At 44.1% G+C, this 17,011-nt stretch overlaps 1 protein-coding gene across 11 annotated transcripts in view; it reads left to right on the top strand.

Annotated features, from left to right (window-relative positions):
* Tenm2 (teneurin transmembrane protein 2) overlaps positions 1–17,011 on the top strand; it is a 1,249,953-nt gene that overhangs the window by 1,114,773 nt on the left and 118,169 nt on the right. For 8 of the 11 annotated variants that reach the window (XM_057774197.1, XM_057774202.1, XM_057774201.1 and 5 more), the window contains 2 exons: positions 4,436–4,636; positions 6,389–6,601. In XM_057774197.1, the coding sequence (XP_057630180.1) occupies positions 4,436–4,636; positions 6,389–6,601 (414 nt within the window). The remainder of the gene's footprint in view (positions 1–4,435; positions 4,637–6,388; positions 6,602–17,011) is intronic. The other 3 variants (XM_057774200.1, XM_057774199.1, XM_057774203.1) reach the window with 2 other exon arrangements.

Raw genomic sequence — 17,011 nt, 5'->3', positions numbered from 1 at the left:
AAAACCAAATTGGGAGTTGGGTTGGAGGAAATACTGATTTAATAACTCTGCAGGAAAGGTTAAAGTTCCTGAAGATGAATGAATTACAGGAGGCAAAGGTGCATTTGCTGAAAACATGGGAGAAGTCAATGCTACGGCAGGAAAGGTTAAACCGACCTTCTGCATGTATGACTGGGCAGGAGCAAAGTACAGGGACAAGGCGGGGATGAGGCATTGTCAGTCTTCGGGGTTTTTTTTCTGTCCAGCAAAGACAGTGTATGAGCAGAATGTCAAGTGGTTCCTGGACTTCCTTACTCTCCCAGGAAGTCTTAGGTAAACGTTCAGAGCGAATCAACCAAACAGTGAAACAAGTAAGCCACGCGGAAGGCTGTAGAAGGATGAGTTCTCCCCTATTGATCTCTGCTACCCAAAAACAATGAACAGAAGTGATGCACAGACTGCTTTCAAAAGTAGGAAATGGAACCAGAACGCCTGAGTCAGCACTTTTTCTTCCAGTTAGCCTTTTCCTTCCTGATATTCATCATAGTCATGACGTTCAAATGCCTTACCTGAAATGGCAATGAAATCAATAGCTACCACACATGCTTTTGCTGCAGAAACATTGTTGCACTATTAACAAATCTGTGCAAGAAAATGAAAGGGTATCTTTTGAGATACAACCCGATGACATCTGGGGAAGAGGGAAGGAGACGAGAGGGAACTGACAAGTTTGTTTAAGTCAGCCATGTTTTTTTTTTACTATTTTATTTTTTTATTAATTAATTAATTAATTTAATTATTAAAGATTTCTGCCTCTTCCCCGCCACCACCTCCCATTCCCCCCCTCCCCCAATCAAGTCTTCCTCCCTCCTCAGCCCAAAGAGCTAGCAGGTTTCCCTGCCCTGTGGGAGGTCCAAGGACCACCCACCTCCATCCAGGTCAGTCAGCCATGTTTTCATGTCAACTTCATGGCTGAGTCATTTTTCAATGACATTTAACTTCATAAACATAATTCATGGTTCTTTGGGGGTTCGTGGTACATACTGTTTGTAAAAACTCCTTTGGCCTCCTTTTCCATCCTTGGAGATGGGAAGGCATTCACAAGCCCTTTCTGTCAAATCTACAGAGGACCCCACACCAAATGAGCTCTAATGACTTCAGCCTTCAGGAGCTGGTGTTTCAAGGGACAGGATACTTAAGTGAGCAAGACCAATGTCCTCCTTCTAAGTACAACTGTTTCTGTTTCTATTTATAAAGCTTCATAAAACTACAGAATCTCTCCTGCCTGTTAAAGACTCTAAAACCATAGCCAAAAGACCGTCAGATGGAATTGGAACCAAACTTAAAATTCATTGTAAAACCATTCCTCTTAAAATTTAAATTTGATTATTCTATCAGCCACTGTAATTATAGCGTACCAAGGGCATATTTACTAATACCACTGACCAGAGAAAATGTTGGCTCGTATTTCTAGATACTATAAATGGCCCTTTTGATGGCATTCTAGTTCTGGGGTAATAAATCTTAGTGGCTTTTCCTCCTTTCTTCACACCATAATTCAGGACAGAGAAGGGAGCTAATATATCTGGCAGAAAAAATCTTTCTCTCTCTCTCTCTCTCTCTCTCTCTCTCTCTCTCTCTCTCTCTCTCTCTCTCTCTCTGTGTGTGTGTGTTTGTGTGTGTGTGTGTGCATATACTTTCATTATCTCTTAAGTTTTCTTATTATCTTATGTTTCCTTATTTCATCCTTTAAGGAAAAGATTATGATTCATTTTTAAATATTTCATCTATTGGTACATCATCAAACACTTTAAATGGTTAATTATAGACTGGAAGCATTTTTAGACAATAATACACAATGTATTTTATGGGTATTTTGATTTTGCCTTATTAGATGGCAAAATCAAATGGATGCATTAATTTTTTAATAAAAAAAACTATACTGCAAGGTCCCCTTTAGGAGGAGAATATGTACATTATTGGTTATGGATGAGTAAGTTCATATATTGCCAATGCTAAAGACATATTGTTTCCAAAAACAAAAAAAAATAATAATAATGCCAGCTAGATGTGGTAGTACACACCAGAAATACCAGGACTTGGGAAGCCGAAACAGAAAGATCACAAGTATAAGACTGGCCTGGGCTGTATTATGAGTCCTATGCCTTCTTGTGATATGTAGCAAAACCCTGTGTTGAGAAAGGAGGAAGGAAGGAAGAAAGAGAAGCAGAGAGAGAATAGCGCCATAGCTCTTTCTAATCGGCCCTGGATATCTACTTTGCTAATGACACATGCTTATAGCAGTCTGTCATTGGTGTCTACGTAAATTGTAAACACAGCATACACACTCCTCCATGCCGAGTAGGAAACACTGTAACTAGCACATGACTCCTCCAGAAATGTCTCTGGTGTGTTCAAACCTCATTTCAAACTTATATACAGGTATGTTCCATCCCCTTGTGTGTAGCCAATTTGAAGGTATCAAAGGGTTTGCATCACCCAGAGTTCAATTCCCCCACCACATGAATTCCATTCTACAGTGACTGTAACAATTTTAAGTAATATTATGTACACCTATAACTAATAGTAAATCACTAAAAATCACCTTTCTGGGTGAAGGAAAAAGTCACTGTTTTCCCCATGGCTCAAACAATTTGGAACTGACTTCCATAAATGATATCTTCCTGAGAATATCCAAATGGAATTCTCATAATACTGAAAATTGGTTTTGCCTCAAGAGAGGGTTCTTCTTTGAGAGCTTTGTGGAACGTTGTGATTTCTAATAAATTCATAGTTCTCTGGTCTGACTCCCTCAGGACTAGGGAGTTTATGACACAGATCCTTTAAATGATGTCCTATTTAGAGTCACTGTATTGTCAGTATTAAAACTTATAGAACTGCCTGGTGATGGTGGCACATGCCTTTAATCCCAGTACTTGGGAGACAGAGACAGGCAAATCTCTGTGAGTTCGAGGCCAGCCTGGTCTACAGAATGAGTTCCAGGATAATAAATAAATAAATAGATAAACTTTATAGAACCATCATTTTGTGCTTAAATAAGAAAGAAGGCACCCAACATAGCAGATCAAGAGCTCCTATCTAAAGTGACCATCTCACAACTAAGGGACCAAAGGGACCATACAGTCTTGCAAATTTCCATCTTGACATTAAGCAAGGAGAGATAACAAGATGTCTTCTGGGGATTTGAACCACAAAGTGGCACAAATACATATAGAGATTGGATTATTGCCAGAATGGCCACAAAAAGTTACACGTGAAGAATTTAAACTAGTCTCCAGCTGTCTGTGTCCAGGAGATGCTAGAAGAGCTTCTTCAGTGTGTAGGCTGGATTTCAAATCATAGAAAAATTTGTTTCTCTCAAACAAGAAGACAAAAGTTCCGCACTTTCCTGGACCACAGGCGGCAGCTGAGCCCTTTGCAAAAGTCTCATTCACCATCCTAACCCATATGATACAGAGCTGTCTTCTCCACAGGCCACGGGAACCTTCCTAGGACCGTCCAAGGAAGCCAGTCCTCCTGCTGAAATACCTGTCTATCTTAGCGTGCAGGCTGATAGAGATCTAAGCTTTGAGATCACAGCCCCACAATGAAGCCCGTATCCTTAATAACTGCCCCTAGCAGCTTGGCCTTGCTTTGACTTGATTCTGGAGCGATTGTTTTCAAATCCCCCCACACGTGTAGTCACCCAGATCTTGAAAACAGCAAGGAATCAGAGCATAATACACACGGGGACAATAATACATGGAATCTACTATGGACTTGCCAGTAGACACTCTTGGGGAGGACCATTGTCTTGGCCGACAACACGGGCCCAACCACACTACTCAGGACCACCTGTAGTAAGGATCGGGTCATGCACCCAACTTCACATCTTGCACTGTGTCGCCTCCCTCCCTCCCTCACTAGGTGTGTTCTCAGAGAGAAAAACTAATTTTAAACAGAGCCTAAGTGGACCAATTACGAAAGTGACTCATTTAAGAGTTTCACAGGTTTTCCTTCTAATCTTCCTTTCTCATTTTGAAATCAAGGACTCGTGAGGTTAGAATGAGCCTCTCAGCCTTCTCCTAGAGGGAGGGTAATCGGGCTTGGCCATACATGCAGAAGACACCGCATGTATTCCCTGATCCTGCTGGGCATCAGCCAAGGTTGAAGTGCAGCGTCTGAAAAGCAGGACGGCGTACCTTTTGATCTGTGAAGAATCTAAAACTGGTTTTGCTGACTGTGCCTGAGGAATTCCCTCATGGCTCTTGGGTCTTCTTTACGTTTTGAGATTCTGTACTCTAACAGATAAAGTTCCTTTTTTATGGGACTTTATTTATGTCAAGAGACTACACGAGTAATATGTAGGCAACTACATTGGCTTGTGTGGGTCAAGTTCAGCGCCTTGGTGGCCCGTTCTTCATGACCAATCTACACATCTCTTCTCTTGTTTCAGTTGACTGCTTGGATCCCACCTGCTCCAGTCATGGTGTCTGTGTGAATGGAGAATGTCTGTGCAGCCCTGGCTGGGGTGGTCTCAACTGTGAGCTGGCAAGGGTCCAGTGCCCGGACCAGTGCAGTGGACACGGCACTTACCTCCCCGACTCTGGCCTCTGCAGCTGTGATCCGAACTGGATGGGTCCCGACTGCTCCGTCGGTAAGCCAAGAGATCGTCTCCTCACACACTCCATCCTTGTGTTGCATTTTCTTCGGGCTGGGGGAAAAATCTCGTCTTTCTACTTGGGATACAAGGCTCCTGTGGTACCTTTCTCACTCTCACCTCCTTAGCCTTGGAGTCTGCAGCCTTGGAGAATGAAAAGAAAAATCAAATGATTGTGTTGGTTCCTGTCCCCCTTTGGTTCCATCACCACAAATGGATGACGGGCCCAGGAGGGTTGATTCTGCTTGCATTATAGGTTTTCTTGTGTACACTCCCTAAAGGTAGCAGCAAACAATACAGAACAATTCAGTCCCAGACAAACAGAATAGAACGTCCTATAAAACAGAAAAGAGGTTCCCTCGGGGTGTCGTGTGAACATGTTATAAAGCTCTGCCGTTCTCCGCTGACAGGGAAATAATGAAGTTATGCTGTACACTTTATTTTCCCTAAAACTAAGAGTATGTGTCTTACTTCCCAAGTGACCTTAAAAAAAATAAAATAAAATAAATGGAACAGTTCAACAGTTCAAGCCGGTCCCAACCTTCCCAAGAAAGGCTCTGTTCACTGACGAGTGCTTATCCAAGCAAGCCATCACCATGTCGCCCCCTTCCTGGGGTGCTGAGACAGCTGTCAGCTTGCCATGACAATCATAAAGGGAAGAGATGTGACGCTTTGCCTGCAATGAGAAAAGTAAAAAATCATTCGTTCCAAAAGAGAAAAGGGGGGGTGGCGTGGAGGAAAAGAGTCAGCCCAGTCACCCCTGGCTTCATCTGCTGGTGGTCCTGAAAACATTCTGCAGAGGATGGGGAGAGATGCAGAGTCCCGGCCCCAAGTTCCAATAGTACCGCAGACACGCTGTGACTGTGAGCAAGTCACTGCCCATCCCAGTCTGGTTTCCCCTCCCGTGGCATGACGAGCCATGCCTCCCTGCCTCCCTCAGTGGGCTGCTGTAAGGATGAATGTCTGGCACGTGCTTGTCCTCGCGTGATAGGTTTGGAACGCCAGAGTGGATATCTGTCTGTCTGTCTCCTCCTCCACCTCCCCCACAAAAGACTTTGAGCTCCTTTGAGAAAGAGGCTGTGCAAGCGCAGCGTAATTTACAGCGGTTATCCTTGCCGTAGAGTGCTGATCTGGGGAACCCGTGGGTCTGTAGGCTTGGGGACGGTGGAGCAGCATGGACCCCAGCAGGCTTCCGTGGCTTGGTCAGTTCAGGCGCTCAGTGAGGAAGAGCCCCAGCTGAATAGGGAGCCAGAATCCACCAGATAATTCTTATGCATGAAGGGTAACTCCTGTTGGCTTAGCTGAAGGGCAGCCACGGTCTGATCTCCTCTCAAATGGTCTCAGTATCTAGAAGAGCTGTTGTCACACTCCAGTGATTATCCAAACTGCCCAGAGGGCTTGTTAAAGCAAACTGATGAACCCCCACTCCTGACAATACATCTAATTGATCCAACATAAGCACGAGGATTTGCATTTCTTTACATTTCTAACAAGTTCCCAGGTGGTGATAATGCTGCTGGCCCAGGAGCCACAAGTTGAGGACCACTGCTCTAGAAGAAGAAAAAATAAATAAAATAAAATTAAGTAGTAAAATGATTCCCCACCCAGCGAAGAGACAAACCTGCAAAGGCGCTATGGCTACCAAGGCCTCTCTCCGGCCAGCTCTGGAGCCATGTGTGTGTGGTCTGGCTTCCGTGAAGGACTTCACCCCGCTGTGGTGTTGAGCTGTAATCATTGTTTTTCTTCCAGAAGTGTGCTCAGTAGACTGTGGCACTCACGGCGTCTGCATCGGGGGAGCCTGCCGCTGTGAAGAGGGCTGGACAGGCGCAGCTTGTGACCAGCGCGTGTGCCACCCCCGCTGCATTGAGCACGGGACCTGTAAAGATGGCAAATGTGAATGCCGAGAGGGCTGGAATGGTGAACACTGCACCATTGGTAGGCAAACGGCAGGCACCGAAACAGGCACATATTGCTTTATTTTCATAAATCGTAGATCGGTAGTGACGGTCGCGCACTGCAACTGGCTGTTCCCTCAGGGACACGTGTGCCCCCCCCAACATCCCACTGCCTCTCCAAATCTCCGTGGGGTTAGGGAAAAGGGGAAAGTGAGGTTCCGTCATTGGAAGAGCCTTTCCCTGTTTCGCAGGATTGCATTTTTGGGGTGGAAAGAGACCCAATCAGTTAAGAAACCTTATCCAAAGTGCTCATCTTGGGGAGGGAGAGTGCACATGCATGGGAAACTGTTAGTGCCTGCAGCTGCCAAGCACCCTGATATGGCTGTGCCCTTGTTCCCTGCTCTGGCTAGCCTGATCCCTGGATCCCTGGTGCTGGTACCACTGTGAACCTGGTGTGGGGGCATGTTTGGTATACACAAGCCATCCAGGTCCTCGGATAGCCAAGTACAGCTGTCATAGATCCAAGCACCCAGTAAGTTGACTCCTGAGCTTCCCTAATGCCACTGCTCCACCTCTGGCCCCCCTTCATCCTCTACTCAGCAGCCACTCACATATAAATTTCTTAACCAAGAATATTTGTAAGCCAGAAATGGTGGCACACACATTTAATCCCAGCACTCCGGAAGCAGAAGCAAGCAGATCTCTGAGTTGGAGGTCAGTTTGGTCTGCAGAGTGAGTTCTAGAATAGCCAGAGGCTACGCAGAGAAACCCTGTCTCAAACATCTCCTCCTCCCACACAAAAATGGTAAAGGCCTGATCTTTGATATCTTTGGTTTGAAGTCAACCCGAACTATATATCATGGCCCTGTCTCCCAAAAATAAATACATCATGGTTTTGAAGTTTCTACAGTTGAGGTTTGGTTTTGGGGGTTTGGGTTTTGGGGGAGGAATTTGTTTGGGTTTTTTTTTTTTTTTTTTTTGCTTTGTTTTGCTTTTGGGGAGTATTTTTGTTTCTTTTGTTTCTGTCACTTTGTGTTTGTTTTCCTATCTTTTTGCTTGGGAACGCACAGGCTCCTCTGAAAGTGTCTGATTATCTCTTTGACAAAGGATTGGAAGCCAATACTTTTTCCTCTCCGATAGTTAGGATTACAAAGTAATCCGCCCAACCACCCTTTTTTTAATCTCTCCGGTTTTTTGCTTTTGCTGCTTCTCTAAGTCTGTTGAAGGACTCTCCCACACCAGGCTCGATAACCTACTGTCATAGACCAGGGGAGCTCCAACCAAGCAGCTGCTTTCCCGCTTCAAGTTATCTTTGATTCTAGCCATAAATTTGGAGCCCTGTCCTCTGTGCTAGCCTCAAAGTCCAAATTGACCATCTAGAATGAGAGACAAGGAGGAAGATCTTGCGCAGGACTGACCAATGAGGTCAGACTCAGTTTCCCATGCTGTTCATTCGGGCCGTCAAACAGAGATTAAGTGAACTGATTCTACGTTCAACCCCCGCTCCATTCCGTTGAATTGGCCATCGGGAGGGCAGAAAGCTGATCAGGGTCACAACTATGGCACTGGGACCCTGCTGGGACAGTCTGTTGGCAGTGAATTGTTATTGCAATCTCTCAATGACGCTCCAGGTCCTGCATCCCTGCAGCCACTCTCATCTCACTCCCTGCAAGAGGCTGAGGGACAACCCACCAGACTTTCAGGGGAGGGATGTGCACAGCCCAAGACCAAGACAGTCCTCACAGTGGCTTCCGCTCTTGAGGGGTTTTTGCTGTACTTCTGCATGCCTGCTGTGGTTTAAATCAAAATTACTCCCCATCCTCACATCTTTGCTGTCTCTATTGCCCCTCCCTTCTGGAAGCTCTTGCCAATCAACACCCCTAAGGCAGATAATCCCACAACTCTCGGTTCGTATGTTTCAACTTTGACAGCCTCTTTCCCTGTCTGGGAAGTACAGGGCAGGGATAGTGTCTCCAGAGTGGAGCCTATGGGCTCTCACTTCTGCTGCAACCTATGCTTTGGGTCTGGAAATAGTTCACAAGAGGGAAGAGCAGGTAGATCCCCTAGGGCAGGTGTTGACCAACTGTAGCCAAAGGGATAAACCTGGCCTGCTTGGATTTTTCCATGGCTTGCTAACAAAGAACCGTTTCTGACAGTTTTTAAGCCTTGATAGAAATCCAGCAAAACAAAAAACAACAACAAAAAACATTTGCTGACATTTGACAATTCTATGAAATTCATATTTCAGTGCCCATACACAGGGCATTAGTAGAGGACAACCATCCCAGTTCTTTAGCATACTGTTAGTTGTCAGCGACACCCAACATTGAGCAATCACAACAGAGGATAAAAGACCCAGGAAACTAATTGTTATCAGTTTTTTAAAAAAAAAAAAATTAAAAAGCGACTGAATTCTAAATGAGAAAATTGCTTAAGCCCAGATGAAGAAAGAGGCGAAATGAAAGGCAGGTAGGCTTCCTTGTGTGGAAGAGACACCACCAAGGACGACTTGACATATCTAATGGCCAAAGGAAAAGGGAGAAAACCCACAGCGTGGGTGTGAGGGAAGACCAAGAACACGAGCGGAGATGTCTCTGGAGCCTTTGGACTAGAATAGACCAATGACAGTTTTGATCTCAGTGGAGGACAGTGAGGTTGTGACCGGCAGGAGTGCCCAGGCACTTCAGTCAAGCAGGCCCAGGGATGCTATGGCCTAGCAAAGGGTGTCTCTGCTACTTGAAGCATTCAACTCAAGTTTCACATCTCTGCGATCTGACACCCATGAGTTCTTGAGGGAGATTAAGGAAGTGCCAGTTTATATGCAGGGTAATGCTTCAAGAAGGAAGAGGTGCCGGCGCAGGCAAGCCCCTGTTCTGAATTAGGATGCCCAGTGATGTTAAGAGTCTCTTCTAAGGAAGTTGTTAAGATTGTGATTGCCAAAGCTTTGTCTTGGGAGAAATCAGGGCTCGTCAGCTTAGTTAATAGGACCTGCGTTGTCTCTTCCCTGTTTTCTTCTCGACGTTTTCTCAAAAGCAGCAAATGTCCCTTAGTTGGTGAGATTGGCCACTGAAAAACTGGGAGAGGATCATAATTACTTCTCAAGCTTCCCAGCTACTGGCCCCTGGAGCCACTTCACAGAGTTCTAGTCTTTTAGTTTGAACAGACATCCCTGTCATTTCATTTAAAGTAAATGCCACAATTTACAAGCCAGACTCAGCCCTCCTCCTCAGGGAGACTGACAGTCAGGGGAAAGAGAAGAACTTAGGTCCTTTCCACACAGAGCCTCAAATGCTATGTTTTGAAAGTAGAAAATAAATAAGAAGGAAATGGCACTGGCCAATAAACAGTGGGGTAAGACAGGAGGGTTGGGCGCTGGCGCTGGGTGCTTAGGCTGTCTGCAGCCTGTTTTCAGAAGGTCAGAGAGAGATGGTTTCAGAGGAGTCCCTGCAAATCGTCAATGAACAATCCACACGAGCCTTTATAGGTTGCATTTATTTTACTGAAGAAGCAATAAGATGTGGAAGGAAGAAAAGAAAGAGACATTGAAAGGGCAGACTTCCAAAAGTATTTCAAGTAGAAGCCACGGGGGCTCTCCATATTTGGTCAAATACATAGTTCCCAAATTTGTGACCAAATTATTTTTATTTGGAAATTTAGTGTGTGTGTGTGTTTATTATTACAGATGTGGATCAAAAGTATAATGTGTTGGTGTTAACTATAAAAGCTAAATTACCTGCCCAACAATGAGTCTTACATTCCCTCCCAACAAGTTAAATAGGTCTAAAATCTATAGAACTGCACAGATGAGAATAGACTTTGAATCTAAATCACCAGACTTCAAGTACATCTTTGGAATATATTAGCATTATTTGGGGAAGGTACAGTTTACTCCTATGAATAAATCAGAAGGCATATTGTGTGGTTAGAGGAGGTTTATTCCTTAAATGTGATTTTAAAATGGATTTCTTTTCCTATAAACTGCCACCTGCCTATCACCTGCCACCACCCCTTATTAATATGAAGGATTTAACATAAGAAGGCCATCGGATGGCTATCACCCCACAGCTTGATGGAACTATAGAATTTTTATTAGGTCAAATCACTTGAACTATAGTAAACTCAGATAAGCATTTCTTATATAATAAAAAGGTGAATTGGGTGTTGGTATGTTTGACTGGCAGAATAGCTGAGAGAATACAAGGAGACACCAGCATCCCTGTCGCTAGGGAAATGAGGGCAGTTATCTGTGGACAGCGCTCCGCTGTGACCCTCTACAGGATGTAGGCGTCCATCCCTGCCTAGTGATGCAAAGTGACAGTCTAGGGACCCAGTCCACCAACACTGTGCCTTCCCAATCTGGTGAGCTGTTGAAGATCCGGGGAGTGTATGCGGCAGTTGTTCCAACCTGTGTATTTTACCTCTGTGGTCCTGACCTCTGCTCATGTTTCCGAATTGTGACAACTTGATTCTGGGGGCCACATGGGGCTGAGTGACCTGAGCAGGTGTCACATGTCAAAAGAGTTTTCTTTTCCATCTATTGCACTGGGCCCTTCTATTTTTCCTCTTTAATTGGTTGGGGAAAGAAAAGGTTTCTTGAGATGTTAATAAGGATAATGAATCTTTACCCAAGGTAAAACCATCCAGGCGACAATGAGATGTGCTGATTAAGTGATTGTCATCAGAAGGAGACAGGGTCACAGTCCAGGAGGGAGAGAGTCGCAGAACAACAGGGAGCGAGCTTAGAGAAAAGCCACTGATAGAATTAGCCAACGTCACACAGAGGCAGCTATCTTCGCAACTCTTTCCACCTTCCACCCAAGTTAGGGAGGTGGATGCAGCACTTACCACCTCCCTTTTTTAATGTCGCTATTACCCTTGGACATGGAGCTTTTGTGACTTCAGAGAGTTCAAGCCGAGATGAATCTAGCCCCTGTGAAGTCATCCTCACCACCATGGCCATGAAAGCAGCTGATAATCTGATTGGTTGATTAATCAAATCCTCCGGGTGTTCTTATTGAAACTCTTTTCAGGATAGCTGCTGTTGTCATCTTCCTCTTTCTAGTAAAAAACTGAACCTTTAAACCTTTTACTGTTATACGTGAACTTTTAGGGCAGTGATTTCTCCCCCACGAATTGGCCAAACGCAAGCCTTCTACCACACATTAGGAAAGTCACGTGCCCAGACATCCCCTTTGGCTCTGGATCTCTATGTTTTCCATACAAACTCAGAATAAGAAGTAGGAGGCAGAAGAGGCAGGGACATCTTTTCAAGGCACCATGGAAATATAAACTAAAATAACAAGAAATAATGACTTTACACAAGAACAGAGTCTCTTCTCTGACAGCATTTGCTTTCTTGTCTTAGCTGCTCAAGGAAGGCTTCCAGCATCACCTGGAACATATGTAACGGACACAAGCTTTGTCCTAATGCTGGGACCTGGTAATCCAGATTCCCAGTGAAAACATTTCTGGGAGGGCTGCCTAGACAATCTAGTACTATCTAGCTGTGACATGGTCTCTTATCAAGAAGAGAGGAGGAAAGGGATTCTGGGGAGCTCGAATCATCCTCTGTACTACCTCCTGACAGTTTCAGAGGAGGTGGTCAGTAATTGAGCCTGTAGCCGGAGTGGCAGGTACAGAACCATCAAAAACAGTATGTATGTCTTCGTAGTGGGGACATGACCAAAGAACTCCATAGTTAGATGACTTTGTCAATGCATGATAGAGTTCTTGGGCAAACTTAGAGGATCTAGGTCAGTCTTTCAATGTGTCCCCCTAATGTAATATAGCTATAGCTGTGGAAAGCTATAGATATTGCTACCTACAAAATATTGTTTATAGTGAACAGTTTTGATGAGTGGGAACATGCTCGATAACAACAAAAATGTATAAACCAGAAACAGTGCCATTTATTACAAAGGACTGTGTCCTATTCAAAATTACATGAGTTATTATACTTCTATTCCAATGATGAATAGTGGGTTTGCTTACTATAGCAACACCACACACATATGACTTATGAACATCTCTGATGTCATTAAGTGAGGAGAAAAATTTAATTCTATTATAATCTATGGGAGCACCATCATGTATATGGTCTCTTGTTAGCTACAGTTTCATTGTATCGCCAATGAAAGACACAAGACTTCATATAAATAAAGAATTAAACATAGTTCACTCTCAGGGCATAGGACCATTGGGTAGAGTCACCCGCAGAAAGACTGTGCAACCCAAAGCAAACACGTGTAAGATCTGTTGAAAAGAGAGAATGAACTGACCTAATTTGTGCTGGGGTACTCAGAAGTTGATCTTTACAGAGAATCAAGTCTGCGAGTCTTGGATCTCTCACCATGTATGCTAAAGACAGTACATCTGCACTAGCACCTCAAAAGTTAGAAAAGAAAGAGAAAGACAACCCTAGGGAGTTGAATTCCTGGGGATATTAATGATAGATAGATAGATCTCTCTCTCTCATCACTCATTCCTCATGGCATCATGGAAATGCATTGGCCAGTAGAGGGGGACATCTGTAGTCTAGGCTTGACTGTGACAAACATAGTTCATGTACCATAGAACATGTCACCAAAGATCTCTAACCTCCATTGCTTTGTGCAGGAATTGTTGCTATTAAACCATGTAGTTATTTCCTAGGGCATTGTATCCAAACACAAGATGCTGTCCATCGGGTGCAGATGTACTTTGTTGGCTAGTTATATAAAGCTCTTAAGAATAAGTATCAGGAAAACGTAACTACCACATCAAACCTCTAATTACGTGGGTGTTATTGCTTAGGGATGTGCTGATAGTAGGTAGCAATATTAGGCCTGAGTAAATTTAAAGAAAAATATTAAGTAAATAACACAGTGCAAATATTGCAAATATCACAAATGCACTGTGTGATTGACTGACTCTAGAACAAACTTGAATAAGATGATCTCTAAGGGACCCGTCCATTTCCAGGGTTTATTGCACATAATGCAGACTTGTGTGAATGGGCCACTCAAATGCAATCAAGCCCTTTTCTCTGCGGCACGGCAGCTTTTCAATGTATATTCCCGTAACATACACTAACGACCTTGCACTGAGGGAGCAGACTCCATGACTGTTGGCCCCTCTCATGGCATGCAGTTGAAGCCTGGAGAGAAGGGAAAGGTGCTTTTGTTAATAGTTCTTCGTTCATTGGCTCCCCTTGATGCCTGTTCATACCCAGTTTCCCCAGAGACTCTATCTCCGTGGGTGTGGGGATGTTTCCTTGCCTATGATGAAAAGTTATCCCCACTTCATCCATTTATATGTATATCTTAATAGAAAACATTAAAGCAGGAGTTATCTGCCTCCCTCCACTTTCCCTGGACTTGGAGAAATGCAAGCTTACTAAGGCAGTCTGAAGGACACAGCATTTGGGGAGGCCTGCCTAGCCTCAACTCCTGGCAGCTCTTAGCTTTGATGGGCCTCGGTTTCTTTGTCTGTAAGATGGGGCTTGTTAAATAGTACATCCTTCCTTGGTTGTATGTGGCACTGTGCTCAGCCTGATGTTAGAGCCCTGGGGACACGAGCTAATGTCATTATGACCACCACTATTGCCTAGCACCTCTACAACATAAATTGAAGGGTTCTAGTTATCCCCTCCTTAGCCTCCTTTTCACAAATCTGCCTCCAACCCCATTAAGAAGTTAGTAACACACCACAGCGAACACCCGCCTCCATCCACCCTCCAAACAAAAGTTTGTTCTGCACCTCGTTCTCATGGCCAACTCAGAATTTCATCTCTCAGCTGGAACTGAACCTATTCATCTTATCAAAGAACCCAGCTATACACGGAATCAAATATTTATGTTAATAGAACCATGGTGTAAAATTGGGGTTTGCTGCTTTGGGCCAAAGGTTCTCAAACTCTGAGACAGGTGTCCCCAGAGAACCAAGTAGCCGTGAATTTATTTTAATTCTAAGTTCTACTTTTATAAATATCTTTTAAAAAGAAGAAACTTCTTTGAGGTATAATTTAGAAATTGTTATTCCTGAATTCAAGAGTATTCTTCTTTGAAGCCGTATTTCTCTAACTGGAGACCAAGGTATGCCGTTGAGGAGTGTGGCAAGATGTCGTGGTCTACATTAAGAAGAAGACTGGTCAGCTGGGGCAGCTCAGTGGCAGGGCTCTTGCCTAATACACCTGAAACCCAGGATTTGATTCCTAGCATTTGGGAGGGAAAAAAAGCAGAGATTTGTCTTTTCCTGGATGGAGGATACCACAAGTCAGCATCACTTAGAGCATAGCTCAGTCTCTCTTTTGTGCATTCCTTCCCCACCCTTCACAACTCTGGCTCTGTAAATCAGGAGTAATCCAGAAGTCCCCGTTTTGATTCTACCAATTAACAAGCATGCCCTCCAGAAAGACCAAAACTCTCATTGATTCTCTGTCCCCACTCAACCCGATAACCTTCACAATTACCCTCCTTCCTAACGCACTGCAGTTTCTTGACTCCTTGGAGCGTGACCCCTGTGTAACATCTGGGGGGAATCTCTGTAGTTATCAGAAGGATGCCCCAGATGCTCATGTCAGAAACAGATTTTCCCTTTCCATCTTAGTATCCCTCTCCCTCCATAGCACTCTATTTCATAAGCTATGTTTAAAGTGATTGCCTTTCCACATATGTTCACTTATGAAATAATGGGTGTCATCGAGACATTAAAAAGATTGTACCGGAGCTGGAGAGATGGCTTAGCATTTTAGAGCATGTACTACTATTCCAGAATGCCCAAATTTGGTGCCAAGCATTCATGTCATATGGCTCACACCCTCCTGTAACTCCAACCCCAGGGAGAGCAGATGCATCTAGCTTACAAGAGCAGTTACACTCCCATGCATGTCAGCTCCCCCTCACACACTCACACTCATACATATAAGTCAAATAATAAAATAAGAATTTTTAAAAGATCATCTTTACTGACATTGGAAAATAGGGTACCACCATCTTGAACAATACCGACCATAATTGTGATGCACTTGCCTCCTTCCTTTCTATCCTGTACTTCTGTGAACCGTTACAAGCAGAGAGCTGCAGGAGGCAGGCACCCATACCAGAGGCTAGCTTGGAGGTTTTTCATTTATGGATTTTGCAGCCAGGCAAAATTTTAAGTATTTCATCATAAACAGTCTCCAGATAATTAGAATGGATTAAATTACAAGAGAAAATTCATTTAGTTAATCTTTCTTCTAATTAAAAAAATATCCGTAGTTTAAGTAAAGTGTTTGTTTTTTTAAAAAAAAAATTACACACATTTTTTTTCATTGTAATCAGGAAGAGAGGCCTGTGTGGTCCTTGGTGATAGGACGAGGCATCTACAGTGCAATTAAAAGCTGACAGGAAATGTTTCTCTGATGATTAAAACCCTGAAGGGGAAATCCACACTTTTCCCATGGCAGTAACCAAAGAATTCTCCAGACGGCCTCCACTCTGGTCCACGACGGCATTGCTTTCTTTCCACTCTCAGCTCCCTAAAGACGCAGCTGACTGCCTGGACCAACATCAAGTGCAAAGGTCGGTTCAGCAGAGATTGGCATACTTTGCCAAGAGAGCTAGGGTAATAGTCAAAATGAGGCTGACAGTGGACAGGAAACCCTTCTCAGACTGTAAGAGGAGGGAGGGGAAATCTTGAACCTTCTTAAATTCATTGGAAGACTGCTAGACCCAAGTTGTCTGGATCCCACAAACCTACTTCACACATTCGGAACGATTTCTATCAGTTGCATCACCTGTCCAAGTTCATGACTCATCCCAACTACAAAGTTCACTCCCTGCTGACACCACCAGGGGGTTCTGAAGTTCCAAGAAAGCTGCACATGCGTGCACCTAACCTTTTCAGATCTTTCGGACTCTATGTCCTCAGAGAAACCAGTTCTCTACAATATCCTCCTGCAGGACACCATACAGCACTGCCTCCCAGGCTCCATGCAGTGGGAAGCTGGGTGTCTTCAGTCCCAGCCACACCCTAGAACGCACTATGAACCCCTATTGCATTTACCCAGTGAACGCTCTACAGCCTTAGCAGCTGGCCCTAATTCCTTTGAGAGAAAAGCCCTTGGTTTCTGCCATAGCTCTGCTTGATTCCCTGATACAGCAAAAACCAAGGGCAAACAACCTCGGCCAGACCCCGAATGCCAGTTTAGACTCCGTCAAGAACTTCTCCCCAACCCAAAATCCCCTCATCTCAGTTAATGGTTTCTTCCGTTTTTAGCCAGGAAAAAAAAAAAGCTGCATATGAACATGTCCCTGGGATCCCTCTTTCATTCTAAACACAAATGGAAAGGAGTAGGGGCGCACTTACACATCTACTAGACCCCAAATTCTGAGCAGTTTCTAAGCAGGTCTTTCAAGCTATTTATCCTAACATACATCAGACCTAGCACTATGCAGCTCAAACCATACAGCCTCTAAACGCCAATTGAAGTATGGGCTATACTTTAAAAAAAAAAAGA

This window comes from Chionomys nivalis, chromosome 7 (assembly GCF_950005125.1).
Source record: "Chionomys nivalis chromosome 7, mChiNiv1.1, whole genome shotgun sequence".
Classification (NCBI taxonomy): domain Eukaryota; kingdom Metazoa; phylum Chordata; class Mammalia; order Rodentia; family Cricetidae; genus Chionomys; species Chionomys nivalis.
The sequence above is the reverse complement of the archived record's forward strand: the minus strand, read 5'-3'. Positions and strand labels throughout refer to the sequence as shown.